The 22,459-nt window shown below is 39.9% G+C and overlaps 1 protein-coding gene across 2 annotated transcripts in view; it reads left to right on the top strand.

The window, feature by feature from the left end:
* Positions 1-22,459, top strand: part of AGBL1 (AGBL carboxypeptidase 1) — a 266,584-nt gene that overhangs the window by 128,451 nt on the left and 115,674 nt on the right. For both annotated transcript variants that reach the window (XM_040077478.2, XM_040077473.2), the window contains 3 exons: positions 8,678-8,807; positions 13,400-13,531; positions 17,518-17,694. In XM_040077478.2, coding sequence (XP_039933412.1) covers positions 8,678-8,807; positions 13,400-13,531; positions 17,518-17,694 — 439 coding nt within the window. The remainder of the gene's footprint in view (positions 1-8,677; positions 8,808-13,399; positions 13,532-17,517; positions 17,695-22,459) is intronic.

Here is a 22,459-nt window from a genome sequence, read left to right as displayed (position 1 = left end):
GGGGATTTTCTTTTCATTATTACTCTTTTAATTTTTTTTCCCAGTAACTTCAATGACTTATTAAACCACTCACTATGTATCATTTTCTAGCTCCTGCAAGAAGCAGTCTCCAGTTATGGTAGTGATGGTATTTTTAACTGACAGCTCAAGTCCCTCAAAGCCTTCATGGTCTCCAGGAATATGTGAGGGACTCAGGCACAGTGTTAGCCAAGAGTTCACAATGCTGGGGAGAAGTATTATGTAGGAGTAGAACATCAACAGGAAAGATAAAATGTGATGGCAAAGAAAGAATTCAAGGATATATGTCTGGTAAAATGGAAAATAACCACATCCTTTCCAAGGCAGATGAAATGAATAACAAAAAAATAAGAGGTGTTTTCGTTAGGTTTTTGTGTTTTGTTGTTTGTTTGTTTGTTTGTGTGTTTTTCTGGTGGTGTGGTATGAGTTGTTGGTTGTTTTGAGGGGGGGGTGGTTTCTGTTTTCATAGAACCACTTGAGTTGGAAGGGACCTTAAAGATCATCTATTCCCAGCTTGCCTGTTTTAAAATGGAAGCTGGATTGTAAATGGGTCAGATCCATAAATATTGTTCATCTGCACAGAGGGGAACATTTATTGCAAAGAAAGCAAAACAGTGTTTTATAGGAACTCCTGGCTCCTCAATGGAATTCACAGGCAGAGTTAGAAATCCCATGTCACAAAGGAGAAATATAAAAAGCCTGGATTCATATGTATCATTGCTGAGTAACCTGTGAGGAAATATTGATATGTTGCAGAGAGATATTTGCTGTGCAAGTAGCCTGTGAGGTTAGTAGAGGTCAAGTCCCAAAATGCTGTAGCCCCCTATAGTGGGAATTTCCAGTGATGTTGAGGATATAGCTGTAATGTCTTCATAATCATATTGAGTCTACAACTGGGAAAAAATGTGGAGTGGAGGTGGGAAAAAGAGGGGAAACCCTTTCAGGATGAGCAGCAAACACAATCCAGTGCTATCTTCCTTAGCCAGCCCACTGCCTTGCAAAGAGTTAGCCAGATTTGTACTTGGGTTTGTGTTATTTTGTAAGCTACAAATCTGCACATTTCAGTTAAGTTTGCTTTTTCAGAACTATAATTTACTGACAGAGGAATTATGTCAGCCTGTGGCCAATTCCACCACAAATCACAGCAGCCTCTTGTGCACTGAGGACCCTTTTTGTGCTCCTACACGGAAATGAGTGACACAGTGAACCCATCCTGTACCAGGTCTTTCTTAGGGAAGAGAAGCAGCATCTTTTTTGACCAATGAGATTTAACACTTCAGGATTAATATGTGAGCCTACTTAGCATTACAGGGGACAACCAACACTGCCTAATCTAGATCAGCTGTGTTTTAAACACTTTTTTGTGAAGTTTATTATTAACCTCTCTTTAGAAATCAACAGAACAAATTTGGCAAAACAACCTTTCAGCCTCCTACGAGGCCAAAAATATATGTGCTCAAAAGCATCTTATTTTGGAACACCAGCACCTCATTGTCATGCAGGTGTGACTTGCATAGATTGATCCCTGCTGCTTGTTTTTATTGAAGATGGCTGAGGTGATGGAGAATGGGACATACTGCACCTCAGCTGGGGAGGAGTGGCTTCAAGCTTCATCACCTTCATCTCTCTGAGGTCTTCTTGGCTTCTTTCTCTTTTTTCCTTTTTTTCTTTCTTTTCCCCAGCTGACAGGGCACTGTCCTGCTTTGCTGTGAGGTGTCAGCTGAAACAAGCCTGACTCCCATACAAAGCTTTGCAGGTGCCAGGGCGGCACCTCTTGGACTGCTGGGCTAAGGAGGGATTGTAGAAAAAAACATTGGAGATCTGAAGCCACTGGAGTGCATTATTTTTCATTATTTTTTTTTTCTTTTTTTTTTTTTTCCTGGCCCTCCACACACTTTGCTTGTGATTATCTGTGATGCCACGCTTTGCTCTTCTGCATTGTTTGTTTTGGTTTAAATTTTAGAACAATCATCTGCAAATTGCAATTCTTAGTGCTCGTTTATATGCAGAGATTGCACTGATTTAACTAGCGGATTTTTAAATCAACTCAGTTAATTCGATGCAACCCATATGTGTGCAATTAGCTTAAGTCAGTTAAGAATCTTCGTCAGCTCTATGGATACAAGCCACATTTAAAATAGGAAAGGATACAGGAATTAGAAACAGGCTAAGGGACATAAATTTAAAAGTAAAGTTTTAGTTAATGTGATATGCTTTCATCAGCTGTCAGGTTCTGTTCCTAGTTTTTCATTGATTTACTGTTTTGCTGTATGAGCGGCTTCACTTCTCAATATCCCTGCCTGCAAAATTAGGATTTGCTGACATTGCTCGTAGAAGAATATAAGTGGGGTAGTTTGGGATAATGTTTTTCAGGGGTTTTGGGTTTTGTTTTTGTTTTTTCCCCCCACAGAAAGCTTAAGCTTTTCCAGTTTTCATTATCCATGAATAATGGATAATCAAAACCAGATTTTGAGCCAAAAAAAAAAGAGCCAAATCTTCCTATTTAAAAACAGTACTGCCGTTTGGAAGTGGCATCATTTTGGGAGTAGTTTGGCTGCCCTTGTCCAGGCTCCTCCAGCCAAACTACAACTCCCATGTTGCATCATGATCCCGCATCTCACTGAGTTGCTGTCACGGAGTCTTGATGCTGCATTCAGTGAAAATGTGTCCCCTCAAGGAGATGCTCTGAAGGAAAGGAACCTAAGAAACCTCAAATTCATGTTTTCTGAGACATCTCCTTAACCAGTTCTGATGTTTTGGATAGTAAAATTTGGAGTTTGGACAGAAAATTCAAAGTTTTCTGGGGAATTGGTGTTGGATTGGTGAGGAAAAGTCAAAATTTTCTGCAAAAAGTCGACACTTGTTGCAAGAGTTGAAAACTGAAATTTTCACTCAAAGCCGTTGTCTAAGCATACTGTTCTAAGGCTTTTTTAATTGAATAAAGTATCCTCAGAAGCAACTCCTGAGATGACCCGATGTTGTGGATGATAACCCAGATTGTATTTGTTCCCTGAATCCTTATTTGCTCCTTCAAAAAATAGCACAGAACTTTTATTACTTGAACTTTTCTCAGAGATGACAGTACGAAGTGTGGGCAACTGCAGGTGAATGAATTATCTGGTATTTAATGATTACTGCTATCACAAGCAGAAGAAATAGAAATTAACATCCTTTGATGTTCATCCTTCATGTGGAACCGGGAGGGATGCTGGCTCATCCCTGACAGCGCTGTTTGCTCACCTTTCCAGCAGATCAGGTGAACTCCCTGTCTTATTTGATTATGACATTGGCAGCATTAGCTGGGGTGAGGCAGATCTCGTTCTGCATCTCCGCGTGATTTGTGGCCAAGTGTGACTTAATGGAATGTGTCCACAGAGAGAAAAGGAGCCCTTCTATCAGAGGCAGCTGAGATACGGTACATGCACGGAACAGGAAGAGCACAGATTGCATCATTTATCTTGGGAAGCAAGGAATTGTCCATTGTGACAAAATCAGTCAGACGCAGCGGGTAAAGCGCGGAGGGTTCATTACGCTAATTAGAATCAGTGCTCAGCTGTAGGGAGGCAGGGAAAAACTGGCAGAGTGATATCTCAGGATGGTGTTTGTCGAGGAGGAGGAATTGTGCATCGTGGATTAATCAGTCAGTGCTGGGAGGGGAGGGTGGTGCAGCAGCCATGGAATGAAAATGATGTTTCATTGACGCCCTTAAACTGGTTGGCACCCAGGTAGCACCAGTGTCACTCAGGACGTGAGTCTGACATTTTGTGTGTGTAAGGTGCCATAAAAAAAGAGAAGAGAGTAGTGAAAAATTCCCTCTTGGAGGCTTGGTGATAAAATAAATAGGCAGCATTTCACAGTGCAATTGAAAAAACACCATGTTTTGGTGCTTTATGGGCATCTCTTAGGAGAAGCTGACTTTTTGGCCTTGTGTTTTATCATCTGGCCATGTAAACAGGACCAGCCTACCCTGGTGCTCCAATGCTAACTATGGTCTTTAATCCTGATAAAAACCAGTTTAGTAGAAAGATGTGGTGCAATGAGGTTTGGAGACAATTAGCATTGCAGTAGGTCAGGTAAGGATGGGAGTGTGATTAGGACATACGAATGAAATACACACTGGTAGAAAAGAAATATGGAATAGGGATTGTAGCTCCTGGACTCTCAGCTGTTTTGGTTATGTTGGGAAGGTAAACTGCTCTTGAGCCTGGTTCTATTGTACACATTTTAGCATTCATGTTGCAGTCAGAAGGAAAGAGAAGGATGAGAAATAAATTGTTGACTGCAGTAATGTTGATGACAACTGTTTCATTGTAAAACCTCCAAAATTTACATTGTTCTGGTGGTATTCCATTTCTGGAATAATCATTGGCATCACAGGCCCATATCAGGATGCAATGTAGCCATTATGATTTCAGCCCATGGACTTGAACAAAGCCAGAGTAAAAGCCACAAAATAATGGTTATACTTCTGTCCCCCTCCATTACAGTATGAATAAGAGCTTTGCTGCTGCTTCCTCACATCACTGAGTCTTGATCTCTGGAAAGATTTAAAGTGAAGAGAAATACAAGATTTTCTATCCATCTTTCTTTTTTTTCTTTTTTCTCTATGTTGCTCTGAGTTTTCTGAATGGCAGAACCATAACAACTTAATACAAATATTTCAGTTTTCATCCTAGGCTGTTGTTATTTATAAAGTCCGGCATGCCGTGTCTGGTTGAAGCTGCCTCATGCTGCTCAATGGCATCTTGATGTTTACTTGTGCCTGCTGCCTTTTTTACAGAAACTCTCATCCTACACTGGTACTGCTGTCTGCTTTTAAGATGCACAGTGAATGGTGATGCTTCCCTCTACATATCAAACATGATGCATCCCTTTAGATTTTATATTTCCCTGTGCCGCAGGTGCTGTTATTATCAGTCCTGACATCATTCATTCAATATGATGGCTCCTGTCTTTCCTTTTATCTGTTATGGACAGGAGACTGGGAAACATTTTATCTTCCAAGCGCAGCAACATATTTTCTTTAAAAAGTGACTTTTCTCTCTCTCCATTTCATTCTTTCTTGTCTAATATCTTGTGTATTATTCTTATCCCCAATCTCTTTGCTACACAACCTCGTTCAGTTTTATTTTTCCAGTGTTTTTGTGTTTCTCATCCCCTGCCACTTTTGTACCTTTGTGGGACACAGGCTTATTGCACTCAACAGAAATGTTCCATTGACCTTATCAAGCCTCATGCTAGCACCAGGTAGGATCTCTCCATCCATACGCATGCCTTGTGCAGAGTTTCGTGCAGTATCTGAGGTAACTTTGCCCTCAAAGCCAAAATGTCTTGGCCGTATAAAAGTAGAGGAGGAGGAGGGAGGACTATAACAAACAGATCAGGCCTTTGAAGAAGAGAATCACAGTTTAATTATTTGAGATATCTCTGGGTAATGCAGCTGGGTTGAAGATAGGTAGCAATTAGCAGAATTTCAGGTACTTTATATAGAGCCACAAAAGTGTTTTTTATTGGAATTTTTCTGGCATTTGTTTTTGTAAGCTGCCACTAGTCCCATCTAAGGTGGCATGTAATCCAGTAATGCTGCAGAAGAGAAAAGACATGTAAACCATTTAAGGTAAATATAATAGCTTGGAACTGTGTTGAAAGAAAGGCCTTTGATTTGAGTAGTGAATTTCATTAAATCCTGCCGAGCATTCAAAGCCAGTCTCAGCTCTCTGGTCCCTTTATTTGCTATCAGCATTTGGAATCAGCTTAATATGTTACCTTCACCCTTGGCTACAGAGCATAACGGGCAAAACCATTATCTGTGCATGTCATCACTATTAGGAAAGAGGGAGAGGAATGAAGGGATAAGGAAAAAAAGGACTGGCAGGGAATTGGCAGGTCCAAAAGTAAACAGATTTTAACAGAATGAAAGAAGAACAGAGCAGGGTGGGAAAAATCAGCCTCTTGTAATTAAATTTGAGTTCTGCATATCCTTAAGAGCTGTGGATGCAGCCAAGCTGAGGGCTAATATTTAAAGCTTTAAATGAGTAGAGATGTTAATCTTTGAAGGGACAAAGCTGAACTTTGTCTCCTAGCTCTTGGCTTTATGTAGAGATGTTACCTTCTTTCCAAACATTTCATAAGAACTTCTAAAATATTGTTTTAGGGTTGGATTGCACTTCTTAAACTAATACTAAGCACAGCAGCACCTGTGAATTTTCTTGTCATAGTCACCTCTGAAAAAAGTCACAATTTTTGTCAGAGCAACAGAACTGGTAAATTGCATTATGGACTTGATTAGGAGTTTTTCTTACATGACAGATCATGGGATTTCTCTAGAATTGCTGAAGGAATAATGAACTGTTTTAGAAGCTTTTAGTCTAGTCTAAAGAATAAAAATTGAGCTTGGCAGTGATTTAATATTAGTCTCCATATTTACTGAAACCTTTTAGCAGTAATTTTCAGCTGTCATATTTCTGTTCCCCTCCTTGTTTCTCTCTTTACGTTGAACTCATCCAGTGTGTACCAAAGCATTTTAGCAGAGGGAAATATAGATGGTTTGAGCAGGCATAAACTAATGTCAATTCACACAGGAAAGGAAGGTATAATAGGTTTGGGGTGTGACCAATGACAGTGTTGAAAAGCTATTTCTGTAGGTCTGAAACAACAAAACTCCCTTCCATTTTTTCTTCTTGATATTAAATTAAAACATGGAAATACAACTCCAGCTATCATTCTTTCCTTCAGAATGAAAATTCTGATGTTAATCTCAATTAGTTTTTTCCCCTGGTATAATTGTGATGGAGGAAGACATCACAGCCTTTTGTCAAGGAAGCATTTGGGTTTTGGTTTTCTACTGGTCACATTGGAGAAAGATGAGTTTCTTTATGCAACTCTATGGCATTGTACCTATCGAAAGGAAACTGTAGGCACACAAATTCTTGGCAGAAATACAGCTGCTAATCTCAGCTGAGCAGCTGTTGTCCTGAAGATCAGGAGAGGTGAGCCTAAAGGTGACTTTATCTGAAGAGCCCTTAAGAAACACAACAGAAACTCATGTTTTTGATGCAGAATTTTTGTCAGAAGCTTCCCAGCAGCATTTGCTGACTTCCCAAGTGCTAGATATTGCTAGTGTTTTCTGATTTGCTGAGTGAGTAACAGGGGAAGTATGGATTATAAGGAAATAAGGGAATTCAGATAACTGAAAGTAGAGTCAATTTGGAATGGATCTTGTGGTGTTGCCAGAAACCCCAAGATGTCATTAAAGACCATATTTTTCTACATTAAAGATATATGAAATAGTCTTAGTGACTCATTATTCCTTCCTTCCATTTTTAACCAGTTCTCCATTATTCCCACTTATTAAAAAAAAAAACAAAAAAAACCCCAAAAAACCAAAAACAAAACAAAAAAAAACCCCACCACCATCAACAAAAAACCCAAAAACCAAACAAATAAACAACCCCCCCCCCCCCCCCCCCCCCCCCCCCCCAAGCATTCCTGCTTTGCTACCCTTTTTTCCCAAGAATTTTGTAATGTATTGGTAATGCCCAAGAGGTCACATGCAGCACACCCTGCTCTACCCATACCACAGCAGAACCCATCTTTATTAGTATATTTATATTTTAATTTGTTCTAAGAGGTTGGTGCAACAAAGCTGGATGCAGCTCCGTAGCTAGAAATTCATCCAACATTTAGGATATTTTAGCTTTTTTGAAGAAGAAGTACCCCAATTTTACAGTGCCACCGGAAGCATTCTAGTGGATAGTCTGGAGATCATGAGGACCTGCTACAATATCTCATGTTCAGGAGGGTGGATTCCTGAATTTTATCACCACACCATGATTTGAAAATTATCAACCAAATTACAGCAAATCCTTTGAAGAGCATAAGGCTCTGATCTACACAGTCACTAACAAGGAAGATCAGTTGAATTTTTCAAAATTGCACAGTGCTCTACTTCTCCACAATGGTCAAGTATCCCGCACAATCTTCCACTGATCATTGAGTCAGTAAGAGAATATGTTGTAACTAACTAAGGGAAACATTTCCTCAGTGCAAATCTGGGATTCTTATCTAGCTTTTTATCCAGCCTTTGCAGTGAAGCTGGGTAATTGTTCTACATAATGCTCTAGCAGGCATCATGATCTCCTTGATGGGCTTTAGATAGAGACATTTCTTGTGAGTAGAGAAGCTTAAATGAGACACCCAGCTCATCTCATTGAAGTACATTCATGTTTCACACTGGTCAATGAGATTTGAGAGCCTGTCTTCAATTAGAATGAGTAGAAGTTGGATGTGCTTGTTTGCTCTGGGGGTTATGAGAAGCCTGTGCTCTATGCAAGCTGTGTGAATTTCATTGCACAGAATTTAAAATATTTCAGAAGTCTTTTTCTAAATGGTCTTTTGATTTGTGCTTTCTTAGGTAAGTGAAAAACTGCTTTTATTTGCAGGAGAGCAATTATGTGAACCTTAAAGGGAAAGGAAAATGTAAAATTAATATACTATAAGAACCTGAAATATGTAATATGGATTATTGGTTCATTCCAGCCCCTTATATCTGTGTTCTATTGACACTCCCTGTCCTTGTGCCATGGCTTGCCAGGATTGGAAATGCTTTGGAATCAGCTACTGTTCTGGCAGTTTGTGATGTGTTGCTTCCTGATTTCAGCCTTCGTTGTTCACTGAGTGGAGATGATCTCAACAGGCAGTGGCTGACCCCCAGCTCCCAGCTGCATCCAACAATTTACCACGCCAAAGGTCTCCTCTATTACCTGCGCAGCATTGGCCGGGCTCCTCTGGTGAGTCTCTTCCAGGCTCTTTTGCGTGATTCTGTGAATGGATTGATTGTTGTACTTGTGTGAACATTCTTGTCACAGAGCTGGAGTGGTTTGGGGGCCTCACATCATGTCACATCCTTTCATCTTGTGGAATTGTTTTGAAAGTCTTGAGTATTTATCACTTACTGAATCTTCTAACCAGCAACTTCAAATTTCAGAATCTCTGTATACCTGGAATAAAAATGAGAAAATTAATTTCTTAAAGCTGTTTTTAACCTCAAAGTACTCCAACTAAGCTAAATATTATGAGAAGGTTATTGTTATTTTCATGGAAATGTTAGGAGAAATTCTGAAAAGATTCAGTCTAAATGGCCTGTTCTAAAGCCCATGCAATCACAAAAACACAGGAAGCAACCCTCAAGGTCTCTGAACTTCCCTGCTGTTTTGGTAGTGGGAAGAAAAGGACTGGGTTTGGGGGCTACCAGAGATTCATGAGATGGGTCTGGGATGCGTCCCATCGGCTCAGCTGCCCAGCAGAAGGAAAAGTTAGTTCTGAGACCCCAGGAGGAAAACCACAAGGAGCTTCAGATGTTGACAGATGTGGGTACACAGAGTGGAAGGTTTACTGGTGTTAGCTACAGCCAGGCAGGAGGTGCCCAAGTGCACCAGAGTCCCTCTGGGTTTTGTGAGAGAAGCCCCAAACAAGGTGAAAATGTCTGTGAGCTTCTCTAAGAGAATTCTTGCAGTAATTTAGTTTTTGTCTAAGTTGACAGCCCTGAAATTCATCTCTGTAGGCTGAAGAGTATTGTTGAAACTCAGCTCAGAGTTGCAAATTGAGTCACCAACATTTTCCTTTAGTTCAGAGCAGTCTAGGATGAGTCTTGTTTTACCCTGTAATTTTCTGTCTGGCTTCTTTTAATACATGACCCTCCTTGTCATATTCAGGTGTATAAAGCTGAATACTCAGTACAAATTTTCATCATTGTTGAGTGAAGGGAGACTATTGATCCTTCCATCTCCCTCACTCACAGACTGCATGTCAGACTTCATAAACTGATTTTTCTTTCCCTTTGAAGAATACATTGATTTTAGTTTATACATCCTCAAAAACGCCTTTTCCCTCCTTCAGAAGAGAGTTTGAGTTTTCGGGGTTTTTTTTGTTTGTTTGTTTGTTTGTTTTTATCGGGTTTTCTTTTAACCTCTAAGATCCCAAGGAGCCATGTTCACTAGTAGCCAAATGATTTCTGTGGACTGATTTGGTTTAATTTATCTTAGGGATGTGCAAGCACTTTCTTCAAAGCAAAGAACACTGCTTGAAGGAGAAAAACAAAGAACTTGAGCAGCCCTTCAGACCAAGGCCACTTTATTTCTTTAGTTAACAAGAAAACATCCTGTTAAACGATGGGGGGGTGGGGGGGGTGGTGTTTACCTTGTTGGTTGTGGGAACCCTAATGAGACCAAGAGACTGGGTGTACTGGGACATTGCAGAGAGTCTCATCTGTAGTGAAGAGGAGGATGTTCTAAAAGGGGAAAGGAACTACCAGGGGACCAGAAAGCTCTGAGTAGAGTTTGCTGCCTCTCAAAGGCGTTATACCAAGCTTGGAAACAAGCACAGCCTGCAAGAATGTACTCACTGAGAGGAAAAAACCCCTTAGTATGTCTACCTCAAAACTGACATTTAATGTCCTGTCACAATGTTGTTAAGAAAGAGACTTGACACAGAAAAAAGAGAACAAATTTCAAAAAGTTCTGTTTTCCAGCAGCTTTTCTTGCTTTCCACTTTATATATTTCTTTTCTTTTATTTTAAAGGGTACCTGGCTCTGTGACTCATAAGAAGGGCTGTTTTTGAGCTAGAAGGCAGTCCTTACCTTTAGGATGATCAGTGCTGGCAAATAACTTTAAATAGATTAAAAAATTGTACACGTGTTTGAGTCATATCTCAGTGAGTGCAAGCTTGGGGGTCTGACTGGTTTGTGTGTCTCAGTGTCCCAGCCATATGGAAGGACAGGCTGAAGAAAAAGCACTGGGTGATGCCAAGTTTGCTCAGTGTTTGCCCAGACATATCCCAGGAAGATTTCTGTATTGGGTGCTCAGACTCCAAAATATCTCTTAGCCTTGGCTGAATGGTGAGACATAAGCTACCCTGTGGTGTGAAAATCAGGCAGAAGGATGTGCTATGGAGAATAATTGAGTATAAACATTGGGAGTGACTGCAGTATACAGTCAAGTTAATTAAAATGTACTGCTATGCAACTTGCAAATAGACTTAAAGTGTTTTCAGTGGCACTGACACTTCTACTGTGGAAGCTGGTGACACTCAGTGAAAGATTCCATAGCCTGAACCTGCTGCCAAATTACAGAACCTGGCTTTGGTAATCTTTTAGCAGTAAAGAAGTCTCAATCCAGATCTGTCACTAAGGACCTGTCTGCAGGCTTCTCGAGGTGCAGAATTATAGACGGACTACTTATCAGGCGGCTGTACTCTCTGATCATCCCTGTGTGGTTTCTGATAAATAATATTTTAGGCAGATAATATATTATTGTCTTTTGTGTGTTGTAATTCTGCAAATTGGCAGGTAATTGATACCCAATAGTGCTGAGTTCTCTGCCTTGAAATCAGACAAAAGCTGCGAAATCCTCTTTGATATTCATAGAAATAAATTTTAGGTGGTAACCGTGGTTAACCTAAGCTATGACTGTGTATTGCTGATAGCTTAGATGAAACACTAGCTGGAGCAACGGCTGTAATTAAGAGAATTAATAAATGCAGCCCTTTGGAAGGAGGCATTCCAGGATAACTGTGTGTGGATCAGGGTTGTGGCTGGGTAGGTGGCTGTTCACGTGCTCCAGGTGGGGAACCTGTGGGCCCTCAGCCCCACAAAAAGCTCTGGAGGTGAGTGGTGGTGCGGGAAGGGAAGCTGACAGGACAGAAACCAAAGGAAGCAGCAGCATGTAAGTTATGGGATGTGTATAATTGTCCATCTGACTGGTTATTACGTGTGCCTCAGGCTCTCCAGCGTCAGAGGAGCTGAAAGAACGTACGCGCTCAATTCCCAGATAAACAAACTCCCTGACGTGCTGCAGCTAAACTTAGTTACTGTGGCGCTGCTAAATAAGCAAACTAGGGTAAGTCTTGCCCTAACAGTTGGGAGAAGAAGCTCATGTTCTCCATCTGTTCCTCCCCTCTTGTGCATTTAGGTAAGAATACGGGTGGGAGTGTTGATCTGCTGAGGGTAGGAAGGCTCTGCAGAGGGACAGGGACAGGCTGACAGTCGGCGCACGTCAGTCTCCTCTCCCAAGCTACAATTGACAGGACAAGAGGAAATGGCCTCAAGTTGTGCTAGGGGAGGCATAGGTTGGATATAAGGAAGAAATTCCTTCTGGAATTGGAAAGGGATGCCCAGGGAAGTGGTGGAGTCACCATCCTGGAGGTATTTAGAAGATGTGCAGTTGTGGCACTTGGGGACAGGGTTTAGTGGAGGATTTAGCAGTGCCAGGTTAATGATTGGACCTGATGATTTTAGTGATATTTCCCAACCTAAAAGATTCTATCTATTTTTTTGCACCCAATATTTCTCCTCCATCTCTACATGGATCCATAATTTTTCTCTACTTTCCTACACGCATTCATCTCCAACACAAATCCTGGAAAAATGTTTCAATGAAATCTTGTAGCTCTTTTCTTCTCTACAGTGAATGCTGTTGGTTTAAAATGAAATAATTCCTTCTTTTTAGAGATTCTTATATTTTCATTGGCAGATTTCTAAATATTCCTGATTAAGACATGGAGAATATATGTAACAGCCATGTGTACATTGATTTCATATCTCAGAGGGCACTGAGATTGATAATTCTTTAGGACCTTGGTCAATAGTTACCTCTTGGGTCATTAAATTGTGATTTTCATTTCCCTGGGAATCAATATCTGCCTATAAAGGCAATCAAAACTTCTGCTAAAATGGGAATGTGCCTTGTGTCTCGTTTATATGACATCTGACATGAGAGATGGATTGGATAGACAGCTAGATTAGTGTGGAATGAGATTATTTGCCTTGAATATGGGTCATTTTCTGTGCTTGACTTGTAGGAATTCATGCAAAGGTCTGACAACACAATTGCACAATTGTATTTTCCTGAAAATTATGTAGCATGGGTTTTTAATTTAAAGATGACAAAGCAATGATTAATTGCTTGGAAAGGCATAGATTTCAAATCTCATGAGGATAAAGCTGGAGTTTAGGAGTTTAGAAGTAGAAGGAGCCTGACAAATTTCTCTGCTGTGGTATGAGGAGTTCTCATGAACCCTTAGGTTCCTGAGTTGCCATGGATTCTTGCACAGGTGTCATGTTTATTTCTGCTGCAGACAGAAGTGCACTAAGCTTGACTCTGGACCCCTGAGATCATGTCGGATCAAATAAATAAAACAAGACACAAGAGACTAATGAAGTCTGACACAGGTCAAAGGCATGGCCCAGAGTTTAAGCTACTCTGAAGAGAACTGAAAAAAAAACTGCATTAACACCTCCCTATCATAATCCAACAGTACTTACTATGAAGAACCAAGAAACCTTTCCAATGTTCAACATTTTAGCCTGTTTTCTCCTCTCTCTAGGTCTTCTGTGACTACCATGGGCACTCCCAGAAGAAGAATGTGTTTCTGTATGGCTGCAGCATTAAAGAGACCTTGTGGCAAGCAGGCTGCATGGTTGACACAGCAGTTGTCACAGAAGATGTTGGCTACAGGGTAGGTCCACTTGGTTCCTTCCTTAGTTAGCAGCCTGTATGTGCTTATATATTTAAAATATTTAAGATAAGGTCACCTCAGAAATTCTGGCGATAGGGTGCAAACTTTGCTGGCTCCAGAGGAATAATGGTCCAGAGAATTTCGAGTCACATGTTATATCTTCGTGCACCAGATATGAGGGATCCATCTACTAACAGTGTATTTGCTATTTATTTCATTTCAGTAAAATGATGCTCTATAACGTTTGGCTACAGGCTAATAGGACAGAGATATTTTTGTGTGTTTTATAATTTCTAAATGTATGTACAATTTTGTCCTCACCATCCTACCCATAATACGGAAAGAAATGGGAATTACATAATGTTAACTGAGAAGATGATGGTGTCCCACAGTCCTACTCTATTGAATTTCTTCATCACAAAGCTCTCCTGGTCCCACTGAAAACATGAGATAATTCAATGGATGCCAAACAAATTATCATAGTGAAGCTATCTCCAGAACAAATGCTTGGTGTCATACCCGGGATTTTTTTTATTTTTATTAGAACAAATTCTAAAATCTGTTTTATTTCTGCCTCATGGGAACTCTTGTTCACCAAACTCTTCTTCAGATTTCCTGCCCATCTCTTTTTTTTTTTTTTTTTTTTTTTTTTTTTTTTTTTTTTTTTTTTTTTTTGTATGCATTTAAAGGCTATTTTCCTATTAAATAAGTTTTTTCAGGAAAAAAAAAAAAGGATTTTATAAGGTCTGTTTCTAGTCTTAAAAAATGTTAATTCCACAAAATATAATTGTGGCCTTAAACTGATTATAGAGTTACAGCTGGATTACTCAAAACTGAAAGGTTGAAAAGTCTCTATCAGTTTATGCCTCTGTATAATTTTTGCTACTTCCATGAGATTGTCATGTTTTCCATGCTCATCTTATGGAGCTGCACAGAAAAAACTGAAACTTTACTGGAGGAAAGTGCCCCAGTGTTGGCTGTGAGGGGTCCCTGTGGCAAACATTGATTCCTGAGGAAAGCACGGAGGGTTCCCACAGCCAGGGTATTTTTGGCTGTGTTTGATTTCCAGGGACTTGCAAAGGCTGAGGAGGGCTCGCTGCTGCACAGACAGAATTCAAATATTACTGTCAGCACTTGGAGCCTGACCTGAATCTGCAATGAAGAAAGGCTCCAGGGCTGTCCAAGAACACTCTGCTGTGCCCCATAAGAAAGGTTTTTACCGCTCAAACTCTTGCTTTTGCATGAAATAGGGGGTGGGTGCCTGCTGCAGATCCAGCCTATGGGTCACCCTCTCCCTGCTTAGGCTGGGGAAACTGGGTCTGAACGGGGACACATCTGCAATCCCAGCTGGCAGAGACCCACCCTGCCCCAGACCTGCTGCCTTGCACTGTTCGCACAGGCTTCTCTCCTGCCTCTTCCAGGTAATGGGAATTAATCTGGCCTCCATGACTGATTTTTCTCCACAGGAAGAGAAACCAAATATCTCAAGAAAATTGTGGGTTTTGGAAGGGCCTTTGCTTCATATGTTATAGATTCAGCTGCAGCCCTTGGCGATGTACAGTCAGAGTCCTCCTTGCCTTTAATATTTGGTGGCCTTGGGTGACTTGCACAGCATTGGCATCGTGATCCCAACCTTTTGATAAACACTCCAGGTCCCTTTGACAGCAATCTCTGCTGGGACATTAGTAAAGAAATATAATTTGATTCTTTTTGAATGGGATTAGGGGTTTATGGACAGGGTCCAGTGTGAGTGGAGCAGCTTCTTTTGCTGTCACACATGATAAATCCAGCTGCTTGAGAGACAGGGAATACAGTCACACTGCTGCACTATCATAAAAGCATCCTTTAAAGGGATGTGTTTTCACACAAAATATATTATTGAAAAATAATTAATGAGAAGAATCAATAGAGAAGAAAGAGCCATTAGTGTGAAATCCAGTGAATGCTGGTAAAATGAAAAGAATATTAAATTTGGGGTTGCTAATGCTTCTAAATGAGTCCTGTGTACAGAGACATTATTGTTACCTGCCAGTATTTTTATTTAATTAAAAGGAAAAGATTGATTATGCATATAATTTGAATTGCTCTAAAAAACTAAACTGGATTAGGGTTCTGATTATTGTATTTGATGTGATAAGTTTACAAAATTTTGTGTGTGGGTTCAGCTGAGGGCACATACCATTCACATAGAGTTAACTGGGTTTCATGGTTTTCCTAAGGCTTATAAACAACTGAGCTATATGGTTCTGCTGCATTTTTTTTTTACTTCCTTCTTAGTCAAAATCCAGGAAAACTCAGAATCTGTGCATGAAGCCGTACAATTTTGTGATCTCTGTGCAGCAAGTAGCAGGCTGACGGCAGTGCAGAAGTGTTGGATGCTTTATCAAAGGCAAGAAGTGAATTTTCAAGGTTTCTCTGTTCAGTGTGCCCACAGGAAAGAGAGTGTTGCAGCTCTTAGTAACACACTGGAGATCTTGACTTAAGATTGAGGCTTGAGGTGGTCTCAGATTTAAAGTGAAGTTTTTTGCTTTGTTCTAGTTTTCTCTACTTCTGTTTTTTTTTCATCTGAAGAATGGACCTTATGGAACTGGAGGAACTGAAGGAGACCAGTGATGGCTGCAGCCAAAATATACTGAAAAATGAAATATGTATAAATGAAAGATATATATGGTTAAGTAGTTTGCAAGAGATATTGCAGAGTAGTTTAGCCCAAATATGTATCACTCATAACAAGCATGTTTTAGGAAAATACATTATTCTGTCACTTTCAAACCAAATATTCCCATGCAGTGATGTGAAGTAAAGCCCAGAAGAACAGAACTACAATTCCCCAGAATTAGTTGGTGAAACTGATGGTTACTGGAAAGTAAAAGTAGCTGGTTAGTTTTCCACTACACAAACTGAATGAAATTCAAGGGTAAATGCCACTAGCAATATGTGGGAATTCCTTTGGTCAGATTTCATTCAGTTCAGGTGTTAAAGAAAAATGTCATAAAAGAAGTAACGAGTGTTCCAATTTTGCTTGGTCTCCTCTAGGTGGATCAAGTGGCGTTTTGGCACATGTTGTGGTTGGTGTAGCAGCACTGAAGTTCAGACACACACAGACATAACCCACATGTGTGTGTGTATTTAACAGTCCAGTCTATTCATTAGCACTAGGTGTGCCCTGTGTAGCTGTTACCTATTTTTTTAGAGTGTAAAAATAACACATTTATTAGCCCTCTGTAATGACTAAGTAATTGTTGCCTCTTTGCATCATATTCATGGAATATTTGATATTTCAGGCATGTTTATAGACTTTGTTGGGAAATGTGATTTTGAGAGTAAGAAAATCACTTAGGGCTAAGTTGTAATATTTGCTGGTTTTATTATTACTTTTTATTGTGATTCTTTAAGTGAATGGTTTAAAATACATTGTTTGGATTTGGAAGAAAATATTTTGGTTTGCTTCACAATGCAAGTTAGTTAAATGCCGAGCTTTATTTTCACGTAATCATGTGTGATGCTCTACAAGAAAACAGATCCCCTTTCTCTGCTCTGTACCAGCTGCAGACAAAATTCCTCCCATGGCTCAATCCCTAGTCAGACACCGGATTTATGGTGGGAGGAGGTAGAATAGAACTATAGATGGGAAAATAAGGATGTCAGGTACTGAGCTGTGACTCTTGGCAGCTCAACAAGAAGGCGCAGGTTGGTTGAAACAGCTTGAGCACAAAACTGATTTCAGCTCTTCACCCGAACTATTGGGTGTACAAATGTTTGATTTTGAATGAGGTATGCCAAGTCTGCAGAATTTTTGCATTTTAGTCTTAAGAATGAAGCAAAAGTTAGAATCTGAGAGTTTCACATGGGATGGAGATAAAGCAGCAGTTGGAGCTCTCAGTATCTATGGATAGGTTTGATTATTGACTCATTAAAACACAGGTCTCTGTATGTGTGTGTATGATATCAACACGTGCAAACCTGTGCATTTCATTTTCTCCTAGACTCTTCCCAAAATCCTGGATAAAGTGGCCCCTGCATTTGTCATGAACAGCTGCAGCTTCCTGGTGGAGAAGTCCCGGGCGTCGACGGCCCGTGTGGTGGTGTGGAAGGAAATGGGGGTGCTGAGGAGCTACACCATGGAAAGCACCTACTGCAGCTGCAGCCACGGGCTCTACAGAGTGAGTAAAACTTTCAAAAAACCCTCTGCCATCCTCCTGATGCACACCTCATGAGCTTGGATGGAGGAGATGGCCATTGCTGAGCTCTGCGTGCTCTCTCTAGACCCATGTAGCCAGAATTTCTTTTCAGGGGAATCTCATTCTTTTACCTTCCATGCCGAGAAAGCAGAGTCCCTCTCCGAGGTTTCATTCAGCAGGGAAATAAAAGGAAACTCCAGCCTGCAGCCAAAAGCATTGAGCTGAAGAAAGGAATGTTTTGGGGATGATATAGGGACTTATCCTTACAAGGGCTTCCACAGTCTTGTAATAAAAGTTCTGGCAGGTCACATGGATATTTTTTAGCCTAATTCAAAGGTAATTAACTGGAATACTCATTGGTACAGGCTCACTGCCTAGATGGCTAAATTTAAGAGCCTCCACTGGAAATCCTACGTTTGGAGTTTCCTGTTCCTGACAGGCAGAGGTAGCCAGGCTAAGGCTACTTTTGACAGATGTCAATGCATTCAAGCTATGCCTGAGACTGTGATCCACACAGACCTGAATTCCACATCAAATGAGGTTGGTAGGAAGGGCTGTACTTGTACCAAATGCATCAGGCATCAGTCTGGGAGATCTGGCAGTTTTTAAGCATACAGGATAAAAGCAGATAATTGTATTTTAGTGATCATAATTCTCCATTCATTCGAATGATTAATTCTTTTTGCTTTTTCTTACTCCAAATCTGTTGCTTTCTTTTGAAAAGCTTCTACATTCCACCTCATTTCTTCCACTAGGGAGCAATCCTTATCTGTACAACATTAATAAGTAGTTAAGGATCCTGAAAGACCCTTAAGGAAAGAGCCATTATTATAAATAACAATTAATTAATAAGACATTCAAATTATTATCTTTCTAAGCTCTATACTAATCCTTTTACCTCTCTGTAGAATGTAGCAGGAAGTATTCAGCTGCTGTTTTAACCACGCTCTACCATACACACATCAATTCCAGGACAGGAAAGGCAGGATGAAAAAACGGTAGACTGTTAAAATCAAGAGAGTGTAATGCCCAGGGCAATTATATCTAACACTTCCTACTCCTGAGAAGTGCTAATGGCTTTTTAATAGGCACCACAGGTCACCACAGTGGGTTTGAATCTTTTTAGACAGTGGGGGGAAATCTACATTGAGTGAAATCAATGACAAAGCTCCAAATGATCTCTGTTAGATAACCACAGTAAAGCCCAGTGACACATCAGATTTTATCGATACGTAATGACTTGTTCTCCATCAGCATCTGTGTGGTCTTTAACCAAACTTGCTTCATGTGTGTGATTAAATAAAATAATAGGAAGAGAAATCTCTTAAAATGTGTGAAATTATTTTCTATGTTCCTTCTTGTCCTCATTATTGAGACTGATCAGGGCCACAACCAGCCACTGAAGACAAGAGCAAGTTCACATATGAGGGTTTGTGACTGGTGAGAGAATCCAACGTTCCCATTGCTCTCAAGGAAGTCTGAAAATCGTAAAGCAGTTCTGAAATTTCCATTATGAATGCCTTGAAGAGCTGAATCTTAGTTGGATCACTGGGTTATGTTTATGAGGTCACATATTCTTGTCTGGCTTTTTGAGCCTTTTTGTTTGTTTGTTTAGGGTTATGATTTATCTCAAAGATGGAAGATACATGAATATTCCCATTATGAAGAATTCTTTCACCATTTCTCTAGCATAAGGATAATACAAACACTTATTGCAGCTTCTATGATTCAGGCAGATTTGAAGTATTTCCACTATATTTTTCCTAATGCACTAAGTACCCAACTTGTTAGTAGCCAAATAGAATATAATTTTTTATGTTGATTATACTGGAGCTGCATATAACTATGTACAGTATCTCTTCCAGAAAATGGATACTTATAAGCTATTTCCTCCTCTTTTTAGTGGTCTTTAGGGCTGGTCCTGTTTATTTGCTCTTACAAGTGAATTAGTAAGAGTGTGAAATTGACAGACTGAACTGAAGATTTTGTTGCATAAATACCATTTAATCCTCAACTTCCATCTATCGAACCAAAGCTACTTCATCAGTATCTTGGAGCTCTAAAATAATTCTTGCAAACTGGAAATTAATCACATAAGAGGTCATGTTTTTCTAGTGGCTTCAACATGAGTTCTTCACTCCTGGACCTTGAGGCTGGATATGTGTCTAAGCAGGAGAATGACACTAATGCTCATGAAGAAGATGTCAATGTCCCATACTTAGGGCTTTCTGGTATTTGGTTTGGAGGAATTGTTTAACTGTGGATCATTGAGTCAGTTTTTTAATTGCTTCTGACTGATGTCCCTGTAGGGATATATCAAGAATATCCCCAGGCACACCCTTATGTTTGTTTTTTTTTTACTTTTGCATGTTGAAATACAGTACAAACGAGAGCTAGGATTTAAAATATATGATAAATGCAGCAGATGTTCCCAAGTCCAGCATCATTCAGTGAATAAGTGGTCAGACTTCTATCAGAGAGCAGCAGACTTGGCCTTGAGTTTTTTTCCAACTTTTAAACTTTTTTTTTTTTTTTTCCTTTTTCTTTTTTTCTTTTTTTCAAATGAGGAATTCATTGAAGCAGCTGCTTTTCTGGCTGTGAGCACAGGTACAGCACTTGGAGATGCACAGAGGCATCGGAGGGGGATTGTCCAAAAGATTTAGGAAGACCAAGAAAGCTGTAGAGAGGTACAAGAGGTTAAAATATTAATTGCACAAGGCTGGTGGATGTACCTCATCTCACCACAGGTCGAGGAAGGGCTGAGGTAAACCAGAACTTAGTTTTTCCTGATAGAAAATCTTGTGAGAGTTTTTCCCCTGGAATGTGTGTCCTCTCTCTTGGACTGAAATGTTGAAATAGTGTAGTGACTGAAAGATAAGGCAGGAATCGGGTACTATTGATATGTAAATGAGAAACAATAGTGACCCCAGCTTCCTTTAAGTCATTTGATTTCAAATGGAAAGAAAGGTGCAAATGAAAGGAGAAAAGAGATGGTTTGTCAGACGAATCTCCCTGTCCGTGTGATCAATGGAAATGCAATAAGCCAACTACCCTTAAGGAAGCGAAACATAAAACTAAAGAAACTATTGATCTTATCTAAGGTTTTGTTCAACCTAGGAACTAGAAAAGGTGGTGGTAAAATATTCAAACTCTTTTTCATCTTGTCTGTATTGCCCAAATCAATCTTGGAGGAGCCCTATCTCCATTTGAAAGCTGCTAAAAACAAAGTAACGGAAGTTTCACAGGGAATTTTGCCTCCTGTTTCTGCCGGTTTGCAACCAGGTGGTCAAAACAGAAAATATCAATAATAAAATAATAAACACCTTATCATTTCTTTGCTCATGTGATGACTGTCTACATTGGTCCTTCCTTGGAGATTTTACCCCTCGAGCTTCACTTGATTTCAGTTGCTGCCTCCCTTTTGTGGGATAGAGAGCCCCCTTCTCATTTCTGGTTTTGAAAAGTCTGAATGCAAGGCTGTGAGGAGTTCTGAGCACAGGCACAGCCATGACCCCAGAAGAATTACTGTTCTGTCATGTCACACTCTTTCACCGTTCTTCCTGATTCCTTGTTACCTCGCCTGCTAATTAGGGCCCTTCTAAAGCATATTCCACTGTGCTGTTCCATTCATCACTGCATCCATCATCCTCCAAGTTAATACCTTTAGTGCCAGGGTGTACAGCTGAGCTCCAAACCATATGTCTTGGTAATACAGCTAATCTAAAAAATCGAGCTTCATGCTCTGTGTGTACACGTTATGTTGGAAAAGCAGTTTCCTTGGCAGGGTGTGCCTGATGGAGGAGTTGGAGTACTAATGGAAATAGAGTTTAGCTTTTTCTTTCAAACAGATTATAAACAACAAGAAATAACAAAAGAGTTTTAAAAATACTGTAGGTATCTTGATAGTATCCTGTGAAGGAGATTTTTACTGCTGGTACAGATCCCTCTTTGAAGAAATCTTCTGGGAGAGCTGAGAAATAAGATTTTTTTTTTTTTTTTTTCCCTGTCTATTTTAATTCTTCTGAGAAATTGAATAACCCAAGTTTCCTCATAGGACTTGATTAGAAGAAAAAACCATCCCTTTGCAGAGACACTGGAACTGGAGACCTTAGCACTGAGCAGTGTGGTCATACAGCTCATAAGGCACTCTTGATATTAATTCAAAAAACCTTTGCTGGACAGAAGCGGTGAGAGTTAGTCTCATTAGAAGATCTAACATTATCCTTCCCCTTTAGCCTGATCAGCTTGGGCTGACATATTTAAATGAGTGATGGATCAGTGATTTGCCATGGAAGAGTGGCTGAGCTAAAGCAATATGCCAAGATGAAAGCCTCCCCTCTTTCTCAGAAGAGAAAGATCTGGTTTGATCTCTTTCTGCCTGGATGAGCCAAATTGTTACCCATGTATGATTGACCACAGAATTGCAGCACTATTTTTTCATAATTATCAGTGCACAATTGAATAATTTTTTTATCTTCCTTACTTTTGAAGATTACTTACCAAATTTCTGTGAGGAATTTTTTTACGTATGTTTTATTTATAAGCAGTTTATTACAGTTAATAGTCAGAAATTGAGTTGTTTTGATGGAGTTTGCAGGTCACATGATCCTGCTTCCATTCTCCAGTAAGATGTATATTTTTCTTGTAATTGGAAGCCTGGTGCAGAAACTTGCAAATAATTTTAATTTGGCCTGTTGCCAGTATTCAGCCACCAACAAAAATAATTTCAGCAATATTCCTGCCATAA

The sequence above is a fragment of the Hirundo rustica genome, chromosome 13 (assembly GCF_015227805.2).
Source record: "Hirundo rustica isolate bHirRus1 chromosome 13, bHirRus1.pri.v3, whole genome shotgun sequence".
In the NCBI taxonomy this organism is placed as follows: Eukaryota; Metazoa; Chordata; class Aves; order Passeriformes; family Hirundinidae; genus Hirundo; species Hirundo rustica.
This window is presented reverse-complemented; position numbering and strand designations above follow the sequence as displayed.